Source organism: Equus quagga, chromosome 9, assembly GCF_021613505.1.
Source record: "Equus quagga isolate Etosha38 chromosome 9, UCLA_HA_Equagga_1.0, whole genome shotgun sequence".
In the NCBI taxonomy this organism is placed as follows: Eukaryota; Metazoa; Chordata; class Mammalia; order Perissodactyla; family Equidae; genus Equus; species Equus quagga.
In genome coordinates, this window is record NC_060275.1 from 80699842 (window position 1) to 80717280 (window position 17439).

At 37.0% G+C, this 17439-nt stretch overlaps 1 protein-coding gene across 2 annotated transcripts in view; it reads left to right on the plus strand.

Annotated features, from left to right (window-relative positions):
- Positions 1–17439, plus strand: part of CDC20B (cell division cycle 20B) — a 55589-nt gene that overhangs the window by 31271 nt on the left and 6879 nt on the right. The window contains exons 6-10 of one of the 2 annotated variants that reach the window (XM_046670934.1): positions 4242–4358; positions 8464–8660; positions 9771–9865; positions 11926–12151; positions 17237–17362. In XM_046670934.1, coding sequence (XP_046526890.1) covers positions 4242–4358; positions 8464–8660; positions 9771–9865; positions 11926–12151; positions 17237–17362 — 761 coding nt within the window. The remainder of the gene's footprint in view (positions 1–4241; positions 4359–8463; positions 8661–9770; positions 9866–11925; positions 12152–17236; positions 17363–17439) is intronic. The other variant, XM_046670935.1, reaches the window with a different exon arrangement.

The window sequence follows — 17439 nt, forward strand, 5'->3', positions numbered from 1 at the left end:
ATTGAGAGGTCCTTGGAATATTCTATATAGGGCTCTTAATTCCTTTAAGGGGATTTAAAGTATGAAATGGATCCCATATAAGCCAACTAACTGATCTTAGACAAGTAGATCACTGGTACAAATTTTATCCAGGTGCTGTGTATATAAAGTTCTTCTTCGTGTCTTATTCATATCTGATAAGACTGAAACTTCAGAGTAAGTGTACCAATTAGGCCTAAAGCTGGTGGGGATCTTTGGATGGTGATGCCATGAGTGTATCAGGGCAGCTCTGCAGCCATGTACTGGGGAGAGAATGGTTACTGTTGCAACTTCCAGAAGATCCTCCTTCTGTGCTGCATTTAAAGCTCCCAAAGTCAATTTTACCTTGAGCCCCACATATTCTCCTTCCAACTTTCTCTCTCCATCTTGGAAGTCTTTGTGTTATTTATGAAATTGTTATCCTGGTTGGAAAGTAATTGATTAGGTGCCTGAGTTTTGTGAGAGAAGCTTGTTGAGAGAGCTCATTTCATTAATGTCAAGGAAACTTGCCTGTTACATTTCCCTCTGTGATAAGTTCTGGTGAGCAAATCCATTGAGTGCTTTGTGAGGGTCTCAAATATAAATGTGAACAACAAAGAGAAATCTTTAATGCTAAAGTATACCTCTATTTTTACATTCTATCCTAATTTGTCATTTAAAATTGTTTTTGGAAATTTTCTTTTAAAAAATTATATAGATAATACCAAGATACACACTTTTTCCATCTAGAACTTTGTGCAGGTTTACTCCTCAAGCCTCTGTTTCCCAGCTGTGTAAAGGGGACAAAAACAGAGTTAGATGCATTGAAATGAGCACAAAAAGTTTCAAGCCTGCTGAGTATTCTTTTGGAGGTTTGGGAATGTACAATTGGGGTGAATGAGTGACACTTATCCTTTTCTTCTTTCTTCTTTTCTTTTGGATGATATTTAAAAAAAAATCAAAATAAAATATTTGGGGACATGTCTTCCTTTAGCTCTCTAATCTTCTTTTGATCTGACCAGCAACAAGTTTGTGTTTTTGTAAGATGCTAAATATTTCATGTAGAACAAAAATTACATATTCTATCAAGGCAGAGAGAATGTACTTATATTTATATTATTCTGGTATCTTAGAATATATATTTGTATATACATACATGCACCACATAATGATGTCTCGGTCAACTATAGACCGCATGTATGATGGTGGTTCCATAAGATTAGTACCATAGAGCCTAGATGTGTAGTAGGCTGTGCCATCCAGATTTGTGTAAGTACACTCTACGATGTTTGCATAGTGATAAAATAATCTAACAACACATTTCTCAAAATGTATCCCAGTCATTAAACGATGCATGACTGTATATAATTTTTTTGCAAAAATTTTGGGTTCACAGAAAAATTGAGCAGAAATTACGGAGAGGGGGGCCATATATCCCCTACCCCCAGCACAGCCTCCCCCACTGTCAACATCCCACACTAGGATGGTACATTTATTATAGTTGATGAACCTACATTGACACATCGTTATCAGCCAAAGTCCATAGTTTACATTAGGGCTCACTCTTGGTGTTGTATATTCTATGGAATTTGACAAAGGTGTAATGACATGTATCCACCAGTAGAATAAAGAGTAGTTTCACTGCTCTAAAAATCCTTTGTGTTCCATCTATTTATCCCTCCCTCCTCCTCTAACCCCTGACAAGCTTCTCACTGTCTCCATAGTTTTGCCTTTTCCAGAATGTTACATAGTTGGAATCATACAGCATGTAACCTTTTCAGATGGGCTTCTTTCACTTAGTAATATGCATTTAAGTTTCCTCCATGTCTTTTCATGGCTTGATACCTATTTCTTTTTAGCACTGAATAATATTCCATTGTCTGAATGTACCACAGTTTATTTATCCATTCACCTATTAAAGGACATCGCTTGCTTCCAAGTTTTGGCAATTATGCATAAAGCTACTAGAAACATCTGTGTGCAGGTTTTTTTGTGTGGACATAACTTTTCAACTCATTTGAGTAAATACCAAGGAGTGTGATTGCTGGATCGTGTGATAAGAGCATGTTTAGTTTTGTATGAAACCACCAAACTGTCTTCCAAAAGTGGCTGTACCATTTTGCATTTCCATAAGCACGTGTTGTTCCACGTCCTTATCAGCATTTGGTGTTGGTGTTGTCAGTGTTGGATTTTGACCATTCTGATACGTGTGAAGTGGTGTCTCGTTGTTTTAACTTGCAGTTCTTTAGTGACATATGATGCTGAGCATCTTTTCTATGCTTCTTTGCCATCTGTATATCTTCTTTGGTGAGGTGCCCAGATCTTTTGCCCATTTTTAAATCAAATTGTTTGTTTTCTTATTGTTTGCTTTTAAGAGTTTCTTTGTATATTTTGGGTAATAGTCCTTTATCACATAAATTTTTTGCAAATATTTTCTCCCAGTCTGTGGCTTGTCTTCTCATTCTCTTGACGTTGTCTTTCACGGAGCAGTGGTTTCCAATTTTGATGAAGTTCAGCTTAGCAATGATTTCTTTCGTGGATCATGCCTAGTGTTGTATCTAAAAAGTCAACGCCAAGCCTAAAGTCATCTAGATTTTCTCCTATGTTATTTTCTAGGAGTTTTATAATTCCGTGTTTTACTTTTAGGTCCATGATCCATTTTTATTTAATTTTTGAGAAGAGTGTAAGGTCTGTGTCTAGATTCATTCTTTTTTTTTTTACATGTGGATGTCCAGTTGTTCTGGCACCATTTGTTGAAAAGACTGACTTTTCTCCATTGTGTTGCCTTTGCTCCTTTGTCAAAGATCAGTTGACTATATTTGTATGTGTCTATTTCTGGGCTCTCCATAGAGCCGTTGATGTATTTGTCTATTCTTTCACCAATACCACACTGTTTTGTACTGTAGCTTTTTAGTAAGTCTTAAAGTCAGAGAGTGCCAATCCTTCAACTTGGTTCTTCTCCTTCAATATTGTGTTGACTATTCTGGGATTTTTACCTCTCCATATAAATTTTAGAATCAATTTGTCAATATCCACAAAATAACTTGCTGGGATTTTGACTGGGATTGCACTGAATCTATAAAGTTGGGAAGACATGACATTTTAATGATATTGAGTCTTCTTATTCATGTACATGGAATAACTCTCCATTTATTTCGATTTTCTTTGATTAGAATTTGGAGTTTTCCTCATATAGCTCTTGTACATATTTCATTAGATTTATACCTAAGTATTTCATTTTTTGGCGTACTAATGTAAATAACATTGTGTTTTTAATGTGAAAGTCCAACTGCTCATTGCTGAATTATAAGAAAGCAATTGACTTTTGTATGTTAACCTTGTGGCCTGCAACCTTGCTATAATCACTCGTTAGTTCCAGGAGTTTTTTGTTGATTCTCTAGGTATTATTATTTTGTAAAATCTTTAGTGTTTCTTTTCTGGTAGTGCTTGAGTATTTCTAGTAAGCTTGCAGTTCTTTCCACAGCTGCACATTTCAAAGCTAACAATGAGGCTATGAGTAACAATTTGGCTTCTTGGTATAGCACTGTGGAACTCTCATGCTTTTATCAGAAGTTATCTGGTCATAGAGACCACAAGTCACCTAGGTGGGGTCACTTCCTGTTGATCATGTCATTTTCAGTTTGATCATAGGTCAAGTGGTTGGAGAGATGAAAAGACAGTGGTCTGTGGTTTAGACTTAGTGGGGTCTTTTGATGAGAATTAAAACTGAACATAAGATATAATCGTGAACCCAGATAATCATGGGTAATACAAGCCAAAAGTAATTTTGTGTGCTCTGGTACAGAAACAGAGAGAGAAAGAGCCAAGATCAATGAATCAACAAATATTTATTGACAAAGACTCAGAGTGGGATTTAGGTCTAGCGGGTAGTTGTGGATGTGATAGACATATGGATATGCAAAAATTACTTTTATTTTAAAATCTTTGAGTAAATATTCAAAGCAAGATGTAGTGTCTCTGTGTGCTCCCCACAAGATCTGTCATTACATTTTGGTTTGGCACTCAGTGATTTTTGTTAGAAAATGCTATTGAATATTTAAAAAATGTATTTGTTTAAATTAATACTGAAGTTTTCTTTTTTCCCTTTCTTCCCCCTGCAACTTGTAATTCAGTTTTATTACAATACCACTTTCTTTTTCACTTTGTTATCTCTTAATATCTGAAAGGATAAATATTATGTTTCCAGGATCATAGAGATGTGTGGAACTGTTTGTTTCTTATAGGCTGCAGAGATGGAGTCAGAGATGAATCCTTCTATCTTAAAAGGTTCAGTGATACAAACTCTTCCATACTCCAACCAGAGGTGAAGATTCATCTTACTGGTTTTCGAAATGACTACTGTAAGTTACTGTTTAGATCATGAAATGAAAAGTTGGTCCTGTGCTCTGCCATAAACTTGAAACTTGATTCTGGAAGAACCAGATGGGCCTTTGCTTCATGTCCAAATAGTGTACCATCCAAATATGATTAAATAGTTGATTTTTCCTTGTGCAATTTTTATGTTGAGGAATGGGTATTGTTGGTATTGGAGGGGCATGAGAATATACATTTTGTTTTACTATATTAGAATGAACTGTACAAATGGTAGCCTTTTCTTATGCATATATTTTGAAGCTGGGTAAATCTAATCAGTCAAACAACCACAGTGGGTTTTCTTGTTATGTGCCTAGCTTGTAAGTAAGTTGGAAAGACAAGACTAACCCACATGTAACTGCTACCAACATGCCAATGTAAAATATAAATAATAAACTGTGCATTATAAGGAGATATAAGGATTAGGGAGCTCAATGATCTTTGGAGTTGTCTAGAAAGACTTTGTGGAGATACTCAGAGTTGAGCTGGGTCTTGAAAGATGGGTAGGATTTGGAGGGGGTGTAGGAGAGAATGTAGAGCATTTTCAGTGATGTTAACAGCATGAGCAAAGGCAGGATGTTGGTAATTAATGATAATTAATGGCAATGAAGAGGATATATTGGGAACTGTTGAATATGTAGGTGAATGCAGATTATGGAGAATCAAAAGTTGGGTGTAGATTTTTATTTGCTGTGGGAGTTGTTGACTATGAAGAAAATCAAAGGAAAATTCATGGCAGAGGATGCAGAATGCATTCAGTAGGAGAGAGCTACCAAAAGGTAAGGGACTTTTTTCTCTCCATGAGGAAAAATACCTGGAAAGAGGGATGAATTTAAGATTATTTCAAGTTTTTGAAGCAGGACAAAGGTGATGTCACTGGGAAGACAGGTTAGCAGTGAAGTGCTTTGGGGAGGAAAGACCATTCTTGCAATATTACATTTGAGGGGACAGTGAGACATAGAAGAGGTTCCAGCAGATCATTAGAAGTGAGGTTGGTAGTTGAAAAGAGAGGATAAACTAGAGGTCAGATAGTTATGGCTGAGGCCAAGAGCCAGTGTGTGATCTCCTGGTGAGGGAGAAAGGAGCAGAGGGAAGGGGTCTGGGTTCTGTGAACATTCACAGAGAACAATGAGCTGGAAGAAGCGGAATCATTCAAGGGAACAGTTCTCCTACTTTTCTTCTCCTATAGCTCCTTCTCTAAGAGACTTTATTGTCGTGACCAATGACAGTTGGAGGAGACATTTCAAGAGATGTTTAAAAAATACCACACTCATATTTTAAAAAAAAAACCTTTTGCGGGGCCAGCTCCGTGGCCGAGTGGTTACGTTCCCGGCTCCGCTGTGGCGGCCCAGGGTTTGCATCCTGGGCCCGGACATGGCACTGCTCGTCGGGCCACGTTGAGGCGGCGTCCCATGAGCCACAACTAGAAGGACCTGCAACTAGGATATACAACTATGTACGGGGGGTGGGGGAGCTGGGGAGATAAAGCAGGAAAAAAAAAAAAAAAGATTGGCAACAGTTGTTAGCTCAGGTGCCAATCTTTAAAAAAAACCAGAAAACCTTTTGCTCCCACTTCGCCTTCAAACCATAGCCCCTTTTCTCTCTTCCTTTTGACAGCAAAACTTGTCAAAAGGTGTCTATATTCACAATTTCCTATTTCTCTCCCCACATTGTCTTTGAATCCCCTCTAGTCAGGTCCTTAAAATTTTTTTTTTAAAACGAAATATAGTTGATATACAGTATTGTATTAATTTCAGGTGTACAACATAGTGATTCAATATTTATATATATTATGCAATGATCATCCTGATAAGACTAGTAACCATCTGTCATCATATAAAGTTATTACAATATTGTTGACTGTATTCCCTATGCTGTAAATTACATCCCCATGACTTATTTATTTTATGACTTAAAGTTGTACCTCTTAATCCCCTTCACCTATTTTGCCCTTCCCACACCCTCCTCTCATCTGGTAACCACCAATTTGTTCTCTATATCTATGAGTCTCTTCCTATTTTTTTTTTTGTTCATTTGTTTTGTTTTCAGATTCCACATATAAGTGAAATTATACAGTATTCTTCTTTCTCTGCCTGACTTATTTCACTTAGCATAATACCCTCTAGATCCATCTAGGTTGTTGCAAGTAGCAGGATTTTTCTCTTTTTTTATGGCTGAGTATTATTCCAATATGTGCGTGTATATGTATCTACATGTATATACCACATACCACATCTTATTTATCCATTAATTTACCAATGGACACAAGTTGCTTCTGTATCTTGGCTATTGTGAATAATGCTGCAATGAACATGGAGTGCATATATCTTTTTGAATTAGTGTTTTATTCAGAATTTTAATAAGGATTATTTTAATAGGGATTGCATTGAATCTGTAGATTACTTTGGGTAGTATGGACATTTTAAGAATATTAATTCTTCCAATCCACGAGCATGGTGTATCTTCCATTTATTTTTGGTGTCTTCAATTTCTTTCATCAATGTCTTATAGTTTTCAGTGTACGGGTCTTTCACTTCCTTGGTTAAATTTATCCCTAAGTATTTAGTTCTTTTTGGTGTCACTGAAAATGGGATTTAAAAAAAAATTCTCTTTCTGCTAGTTTGTTGTTAGTGTATAGAAATGCAACTTACTTCTGTATATTTATTTTGTATCCTGCAACTTTGCTGAATTCATTTATTAGTTCTAATAGTTTTTTGGTGGAGTCCTTAAGGTTTTCTATATATAGTATCATGTCATCTGAAAATTGTGATAGTTTTAATTCTTCTTTTCCAATTTGGATGCCTTTTGTTTCCTTTTCTCGTCTGATTGCTGTAGCTAGGACTTCCAACACTGTTGGTATATTTGTCTTAGTTAGGTTCACAGCTTAAGTTTTCTCTTGCCTTCCGTGGATGGTGTTCCAAATCTCAGATCAGTTTCTTAAGCCTTGACTATGCTGGTTTGGGTCTCTCTCCCATGTATGTGGATCAGAGTCTAAGCTGAGACTTGTCTGGATGTTTCAAAACTTAGTTCAGTTCTCAAAGCCTTTACTAAGTTGATTTGAGTTTTCCTTGCTGTTCTTATGTGACTTCAGGGTAAAGCTGAGTTGTGTGTGGGTTCATACACTGACAATAAGAGGATGCCTTTCTGTGGCTCTCTCCCTGCAAGGACTTTCCTCTCGCACTTTGGCCATCTTAGGCTCCTTTCCATGGTTCCTTTCTACTAGAGCTTGAGCTGCCGGTGCTAATCCATGACTGGGGCCCAACCTCAGGGCAAAGCCATGTGAGAAAAAAAGTGGGAAACTCACCCCTGGGCAGCTTGCTTCTCCAGGTTTTGACTCCTTCACTTAGTTTACCTGCTTTTACTTATTTTCCAGAGTTCTCAGATGTTTGTTTTTTATATTTTGTTCAGAGTTTACAGTTGTCATTAGTGGGAGGGATGAGTTGTAGGGGGCTTAGACCGCTGTATTAGAACTGGTGTGCTTCATAGTTTCGTACTGATATGTGTCAATCAGGATAGGAGTTTCTGTCTTATAAGAAATAAGATAGGGTAGATTTTAATACGTGGTCATATAAATATGGTTTCTTTTAGCAGTCAAAGCTTTCTTATAGTGTAAGCTAGAGAATACTACTAAGAACTCTTAGGTATCATAAATAAGCCAGTGACCACCTGTTCTAGATATACTGTAGTTGGGTGGTATTTTAGGTTAGAAATGATGGTGACATCTCCCATGGATGTCCTAGGTCCAAGGATGTCTCCATAAGAACTACGTGCTTTTAATTTCAGTAATCTGTTAGATGAAATCCATATATACTAAAAATGGCAGATGAAACTGCCAAGTTTTCTAAATGCCTTTAAATAAGTATAACTGAGCATAAATGGTAAGCGTTATTGCTTGTTAGACTGTGACACAAGTTTCTATTCCAGTTTTCATTTTTGAACTTCTAATGATCTGGTTGGATTCGTGATTCTGTTTTCCAAGTGACCATGGGGAAAGTAGTAATCTTTGTCTTCTTCCTATAAATAAAGTTGTTTACTTGAAAATATTTTTATTTGGCTGCATAATTACCCTAATTTGAAATGCTTTTCTTGTAGATCTGAATATCCTAGACTGGAATTTTCAAAATCTTGTTGCTATAGCCCTTGGATCTTCTGTATGCATCTGGAATGGGGAAAACCACAATGGGATTGAAAATATGGACTTAAATCTCACTTGTAACTATGTATCTTCTGTGTCCTGGATAAAAGAGGGAAGCTGCCTGGCAGTTGGCACCAGCGAGGGAGAAGTGCAAGTACTGGACAGTTTTTTCTTTCTCATAATGTGCTCTGTGTAATTGCTAGATAACTAAAATCGACTTTTACTAACAGGTTAATACAAAAGAGAGAAACTATATTGGGTGTGTACTTGAAGCTACGCGGGATGAGAGGATATACCATTCTGGTTCTTTTCTGAATGGCATTTCATGAGCACTTTGGGGTACTCTGCTTAGTTTTTCCACACAATCTTTCTTTTTGTCACATATCCTTTTTTTTTAGTCTTTTCTCTGAAACTAAAGTTGAGCTTGTAGAATCTCCAGTTTTAGGACTTTGGAGAGAAGAAGACAACCTTTCACTTCTCCTTTCTCACCTCAAGCCATGATCAGGAATAGAATTACTTAAAATGAGTGAATTAAAAAAATATGAATTTTTAAATTCATTTAGAAAAGGATTTTTTTCTGATAGGCTTTGTGAAATGGAGATTTACCAAGTTTCCATCAATCTATCTAATTTCTTATTGTCATTATTATTGTTTTTTAGCAATAGTGTGAACAATATTCCTCATGTATTTGATGACTTTGTGGGGGGCCACAGATGGCTCTCACTGCTTTCTCTTCTCTGCAGTGATGTTGGATACTGTGAAGGTTATGTCCTGATTTCTTCTTACACCAAAGTTCTCATTCCTCATATGGGTCAGAATATCATTTATAGTTGGCAGGAAAGGAGTCCCTTAGCAGTAAATGGAAATCCTGACTCTACACAGTGTCTAGGTACCCAAATTTTGTTGTAACTGTAGGTAGATTTCCAGGTTTGAAATTTCAACTATTTAGAAGGAACCAGAAGTGTGATAGTGATTCTCCACTCATGGCTGCCCACTGAATTCACGTGGAGAACTTTAAAGTAAATGCCATATCCCCAGGTTCTACCCCCATCATTAAATAGAATCGCTAGCATCCATAGCACACTCCCTAGGTGATCCTAATATGCAGACAGGGTTGAGAACTGCTGACTAGGGTTAAAGGTGCTGAACTTTCACTTGGTTCAAGGACTGGCTATATTAGCATTAATTGGCTATCGGGCTTTTCAGAAGACAGCGGACTGTGAACATATCAGTGCTGCATAACTCTGCTTGTTCACTTTTTCAGTTATGGGATGTGGTAACTAAAAAGCGGCTGAGAAATATGCTTGGTCATTTGTCTGTAGTTGGGGCTCTGAGCTGGAATCACTGTATCCTCAGCAGGTAAGAAGCATTTTCTTGGAACGAATTATATTTGTACCACCAATTGATTAGGGGGGGCTGAGTGAACAGAACCATAATATTTAAAACCAAAACTGAAACAAAAATGAAACAAGACGAGACATTAGTTAGTATCAGTTATGATCCTACCCTCTCAGGCATTCAGATCTTCTGGTGATGGAGGTGGTGCAGCGGCCACGTGTACCGTGGTGGCTGTGTGCCCACATCATGTGCTAGTACTGCAATGTGAGGTGCAGGATTCACTAAATTGTTCAGACAAAATGTAAAACTTTGTCTAAGCGAAAAGTTTCTCTGTTCCAAATAATACTTACTAGAAAGATATTTGGTTGCAATTAAGTATTTATTGCTACCAGTATCAATAATTTGAATATATTAAGCTTTCTGGGGCACATTTCCAATTCACAGACCCACAGAGGTTAGAACTGAAAGTAGCCTCAGAGATAACCACTTCATTGGTTCTCAAACTTGACCATGCATCAGAGTTACCTGGAGGGCTCCTTAAGATACAAATTGCCGGCCTCACTCCAGGAATTTTTGATTCTGTAGGTCTTACGGTATGCCGAGAATTTGCATTTCTAATTTTCTAAGTCATGCTGATGCTTCATCACTTTTGAGAACTACTGATTTAGTCTAACTGCTTCTTTTTAACCGGAAAAGTTGCGACTGTCCCTATGATCCTACATAACTGATTTAAATATATTTTGCTTTTAATAATAGCCATTCATTTTTGTACTGTATTTCTTAAGGTAGATTTAAGTTAAATTAATTCCAAAGCCTTTTGCAGTTTTTTAAAGTAGCTCAGATGTAGATTTGAGATTTTAATACTTTGTGATTGTAGGCCAAACTTAAAACCACTTACGCAAAACATCCTATAAAGGCCTAAATATTTACCCTGAGAAGTTGTTGCTGTCAGGTCAATTCTAGACTCAGGTTCCTTTTGGAGTCTCAATTGTTTAAGTTTAGTTTCAGTACCCAGGAGGAATATGAACAGATCCTTTCTTACAATAACAGCAGCTAACATTTTTGAAGTACTCTGTGCCAGGCATGGTGTTGTGCTCTTTATGTACGGAATCGTGTTTTAATTCCTGCAATAAGACTGTACAGTGGTTTCTTATCTCCCCCACTTTTGATGAGTAGCCTGAGACACTAGCCTGAGGTCACCTGGTTAGTATAAGGGAAGAGTCAGCCTTTGAACCCAGGTGGGCTGGCTGCGGAGACCATATTGTTCATCAGAATGCTATTCAGTGTTGTGCCTGAATAGTTTTTAAAAATATGACACTGAACTTTGAGAAATTTCAGAAAGAATTATAGGCAGTCATTTACTTGCTCCTTGGAGAAAATTAAATTAGTTCGGAAAGAGTTCATTATCTTTGACAGAGTGACAGGATCTTTATTGTTTGGATCCAAATCATTGAGAGTGAGCAGAGATGTTATCCACTGACTTTGAATCATTGCGGTTTGCTGTGACATTCAGATAGCTTCGTACTCTTTTCAGATATTAGCAGCATTAGCAAAACTAATAGTGGATCTATGGATCAATAGAAAAAGGAAATAATAAATTTCTATGTCTAACATTTTACTATAAGTGTGTGTGTGTGTGTATATATATATATATATATATATATACACACACACACTAAAACCATTCATTGAGATAATATGAAATATTCTGAATTCCAGAAAAGTAATATTTCCTAGGTCCAGCACATACACTAATACCTGAGAAAATCTGGTAATCTTCTAAATTTATCTTTTCCGTGGCTGCCTGCATCATGTTAAAGTCATTATAGACATCTATCAAAGGATATCTTCTCGATATCCAGATTTGAAACTCTGCCAGACAAATCTATTTGACTTGTGAAAAGAATCACCGAGCCAGAATACTCTATCCTCATTAACCCAAGGAATGCCTACTGTCTTTTGAATCTTTCCTAAGGGGTCTTTCAGTAGTTTGAACTATGTTTTCCTTCACATTTTCAAATGTCTATGTAGTATTGGGGCTCAAGTTTTCTGTCATAAAGCTGCCCCTTTCCTCTGTGCAGTGGGTCGAGACTGGGCCGTGTTTATCACCACGATGTTCGGGTAGCCCAGCATCATGTTGGAACACTTCACCACAAGCAAGCCGTGTGTGCTCTGAAGTGGTCACTTGATGGCAGGCTGCTTTCCAGTGGCTGTAGCGATGGACTGCTGACCATATGGCCCCATGATCCAGGTGTGAGTGCACAGGGTCAACCACTCAAAGTCATACCCCAACCTACGGCAGTCAAGGTAAGAAATCCCACAGTTTCTCGGTTTCCCTTTACTCTGAGGCCAGTAGATCTCCTTCACACATAAAAACAAATCATTAAGCCAATATTTGGAGATTTGCTTCCCCCAGAATTTGTTTTGGATTTTGCCATCACTCTCCTGGAAGACAACCCTATTTATACTCCCCATGTGTCAGATTTTTTTGGTTGTAAGTGACTGACACTAAAGTCAAGCTTGAGCTTAAGCAAAATAGTAAATATATTTTCTCGTGTAACTGAGGAATCCTGGGTACATACAGCTCTTTCAAATATTGGCTGGATCCACGGTCTTAAATAATGTCATTAGAATCCTGTTTCTTTAGCTCTTGGCTCTGCTTGTCTCCGTTTAGTTTCATTCTTCATTCAGACTCCATTTTGTGGGCAAGATGGTTCTTGACAGCTTCACATTCAGACTCTCCCAGATAGGAGCTGATAAGAAAACATTGTTCCTTATAACTCTGGTAGAAAAGTCCTAGGCAGGACTCTGGTCTGGCTTTGGTTGCATTCGCATCTTTCATTTGATAATTGTGACCAGAGAGATGGGCACACTGACTGCCAGGCCTGGGTCATGAGCTCACACCCAAGAAAGGAGACCCATTTCCGGAAGAGAGAGGGAAGGTGCGATAGAGTTAAACCAATACTCTACCACACTCTGCATAATAATTTCTTATTTCTCTGTGTTTTAAATTCTTATTTCTAGTAAAAAAAAAAAAAGTCCATACTTTCCTTCCTTTGGTGTCATAGATGTATGTCTTGGCCTTAACATAGTCTTAGAATATTTTTCACTCGTAAAGCAAGGAAATCATTCTACTTTATTAACTACAAACAGATTTATTAGAATAAGACCTTAAAAGTTATCATAAAATTTCCTGATATAGGGTAGAATATACAGTGCCTACTGCTACTGTGTAGTACTGGCCCAATAGCTTTAGCTTGTGGTTTTTAATGTCCACAGACCTTGAGAATGATTTTAGGTCCAAATTACCATTACTAATGACTTGAAAAAAATCTAGGAGAAATGTATGTAAAATATTCTGTCTGCAAACAAAATAAAAAAGCAAAAATAAAGCAAAACAAAAAGCCAAACAAAACAAGTTACCTTCTTAAATGGCTTGTTGTCAGAAATACAATGAATTGAGCTAAGAGAGAGTTTCTGGAAACCTGAGCAAGCCAAGCCTCACGGCAGCTAATCCCTAGGGAATCACAGTAATGGTCACCAGTATGTGTCTCTTCACACTCACCACTGTCTAGCCAATTGGTACAGCAGGAGTGGACTTCAGAGGTTGACGTCTGTGTGATTCCTCTCAAGATGGAGCTTCTAGTTTTTCCAAAACAACTTGTTTATAGTAAAAGCTAATTGGAAGTAGGGTATTTAAAAAAATTATTACTAATAAATATAAAAAATACTGATATTCATCACATGGTAAAACGGGGCCATGGGCTCAGGGGGACTTCTGAGCCTCTTGAAATTCTATGCGAAATTTTGCGTTTACTGAAGTAGCCGTCTTATCCAGCCCAGTCAGTGGTATGTAGCTAAATGATAATTTGAAAAAGACAATTAAGGCGGGTAGGAAATGATACATACATATTGTAAATATTTTATTTTGACTGAAAACTTTAAATTGTATGTTTATTCACAATACAAGGCCAAGGTCTTTACTTTGAATGTAGGTTGGCTGATCAGAGTTCTTCATTGTCTTTCTTGTGTGAATTATAGCCGTATTTCATTGTCTAAGATTTCTACTCATGATATCTATGTTGATTACCTATTGCCATGTAACAAATTACCCCAAAACTTAGTGGCTTAAAATAGCAATCATTTTATTATCTTTTATGGTTTCTTTGGGAAAGGCTGGTCTGAGCAGTTCTGGCTCAGGGTTTCTCATGTGGTTGTAGTTAGGCAGTGGCTGAAGCTAAAAGTGCTGGGCACTGGAGCAGTGTTGGCTGGCCAGGCATCCTTCCCTCTTCGTGTAGTCTCAGAGCTTCTCCACATTGTTTGGACTAGTTTGGGCTTCCTCACAACATGGCAGCCTTAAGACGGTTGAACTTTGTGGTTCAGGGCAATAGAGCCAGTGCTTCAGAGAGCAAGGTGAAAGTGGCATAACCTTTTATAACCTAGTTTTCAGAAGTCTTGCAGTGTTATTTTTGCTGCTGTTGGTTGCAAGTCACAAGTTCCTCAGATTCAAAGGAAGGGGAATGAGATTCTATCTATTGATGGAGGAAATGGGCAAAGTTCTAGAAGGACATGTGGGATAGGCGATTTAATTTTTATCTCCAAGTAGCCTTTAAGTCAGGATGAAATTAGTGTACTCATTTGATGCTGTTGTTGTAAAAAGTTACAATTATTTGGAAAACTTTATGTCAATAGTTCTGAAGCTTGGAATTACCTAAAAAATCAGTTGTCAGAAACAAAAGACATATGCCAGAATATATTAATTATAGTGTTCTTTACAAAAGCAAACACTTAGAACACATGAAAAACAACGAAAATCCCTGTCAAAGTCCCAATAACATTTTTTACGGGAATAGAACAAAGAATCCTAAAATTTGTATGGAATGACAAAAGGCCCTGAGTAGTCAAAGGAATCCTGTGAAAAAAGAACAAAGCTGGAGGTATCACACTCCTTGATTTCAAAATATACTACAAAGCTATAGTAATCAAAACAGCATGGTACTGGCACAAAAACAGACACACAGATCCATGGAACAGAATCAAGAGCCCAGAAATAAAACCCACATCTATGCACAAGTAATTTTTGACAAGGGAGAACATACAAGAACATACAAGGGAGAAGGAAAATCTCTTCAATAAATGGTGTTGGGAAAACTGGACAGCCACATGCAAAAGAATGAAAGTAGACCATTATCTTATAAAATTGACTAAAAATGGATTAAAGAATTGAATTTAAGACCTGAAACCATAAAACTTCTAGAAGAAAACATAGTCAGTACACTCTTTGACATTGGTCTTAGCAGTATCTTTCTGAATACCATGTCTCACCAGGGAAGGGAAACAAAAGAAAAAATGAACAAATGGGACTACATCAGACTAAAAACCTTCTGCACAGGAAAGGAAACCATCAACAAAATGAAAAGACAACCTAAAAATTGGGAGAAGTTATTTATAAACCATCTATCTGATAAGGGGTTAATATCCAAAATATATAAAGAACTCATACAGTTCAACAACAAAAAAACAAACAACCCAATTAAAAAATGGGCAAAGGATCTGAACATTTTTCCAAAGAAGATATACAGATGACCAAAAGGCACATGAAAAGATGTTCAACATCACTAATTATTAGGTAAACGCAAATCAAAACTACAATGAGATATCACCTCACGCCCATCAGAATGGCTATAATTAACAAGATAAGAAATAAGAAGTGTTGGAGAGGATGTGGAGAAAAGAGAATCCTCATACACTGCTGGTGGGAATGCCAACTGGTGCAGCCTCTATGGAAAACAGTATGGAGATTCCTTAAAAAATTAAGAATAGAACTACCGTATGATCCAGCTATTCCACTTCTGGGTATTTATCCAAAGAACATGAAAACACAAATACGAAAAGATATTTGCACCCCTTTGTTCATTGCAGCATTATTCACAATAGCCAAGACTTGGAAACAACCTAAGTGCCCATCAGTGGATGAATAGTTAAAGTAGATGTGATATATATATATACACATTGGAATGCTATTTAGCCATAAAAAGATGAAATCTTGCCATTTGTGACAACATGGATGGACAACATGACATTTCTAAGTGAAATAAGGCAGATGGAGAAAGTCAAATACCATATGATTTCACTCATAAGTAGAAGATAAAAACAACAAACACATAGATACAGAGACTAGATTGGTAGTTACCAGAAGGGAAAAGGGGATGGGGGAGGATGAAAGGAGTGATAGGGCGAATGTGTGCAGTGATGGATGGTAATTGGTCTTTGGGTGGTGAACATGATGAAGTCTACACAGAAATAAAAATATGATGATTTACACCTGAAATTTATGTAATGTTACAAACCAATGTTACCTAAAAAAAAAAGATGAAAAAAAAAGAAGTGCAGAACAAACCCCCTCAAACAGTTAAAACAAAACACGTAAAAAACAACAACAAACAAATCCTCTCCTCTCCAAAAACTTCAACTCAACCCAATGCAAACCAAACCAAAATAAGTAAGAAATCAACCTGAGTCCAGCATTAGAACAAAAATTAGAGTACAATACCGTAATGGAATATTATGGGATTATTAAAAATCTTAATCATGAAAAATATGTTAAACATGAAAAACTGTTTATATAATAAGTGAAAAACAACAGGAAAATAAAAATGTGTACACTATGTTTAGTACTTTATAAAATATTTTTACATATAGATAATATGAAATAGTGAGAATTGTTACCGAGATGATTGATAAGGATATACAGATAAATATAACTGAAACAGTTGTTAAAATTTTCTTTAAAACTATTGTTTCTGGTCATTGTAGTTATCAATATAAATGTGCAATACTAAGTCCTATTTTTCAGAATTAACTATAATAATTTACAAATAGATAAGTAAATAAAAAGCAGTTTCATTTTCTGAATTGTATTAGGAGTTGAAATGCATGAGACTTTTTGAGTTGTGAGCAATCATGTATAGCTCTGTTTTGTCTTCTAGTCTCTTCTCTGACCTGGAACCTAAAGACACAGGTAGACAAACCAGAGAAAGGTTTCATTTCATAACCAGATTCTAAGGACACATGTCAACTACTCCGGCAGCAGATTTTGCCCCATAGGATGTGTTGAATGTAGTTTTTCAAACATATAATTGTGTGATTTTTCTATGTTTAAAATGTTTCCAATTGTTACCAAAATTTGAGGAAGGCATCTAGTAGGTAATTTCTAGTCCCCCAGGAGTAATCTCTTGAGAGTGCAGCTGCTCCTGCCTTTGGGTCAGAGACGTCCAGGAGAGCTGCGATGGGTGCAGACCTCTGGAACTTCTGCCTGCCTGAATTCATCACGTTCACAAGTTCACCTCCTCCAAGGCTGACCTGTCTGTGTGACTATTTGGAACTTTAAAGGCCATGAATTGGTGTCCCTGGCAGTCTGCAGTTCTTGCTGTTGGAGGAGGAATGAAGGATGGACACTTACACATCTTGGACATAAATACTTGGCGGAGCATCCAGACCCCAAGCACAAACTCCCAGGTAAATGTCTCCTCTGGAGTTTGCCTTCATTCTGGTCTTCTAGAATCTTGTGAAAATAATTTATGATAGAGCATAGG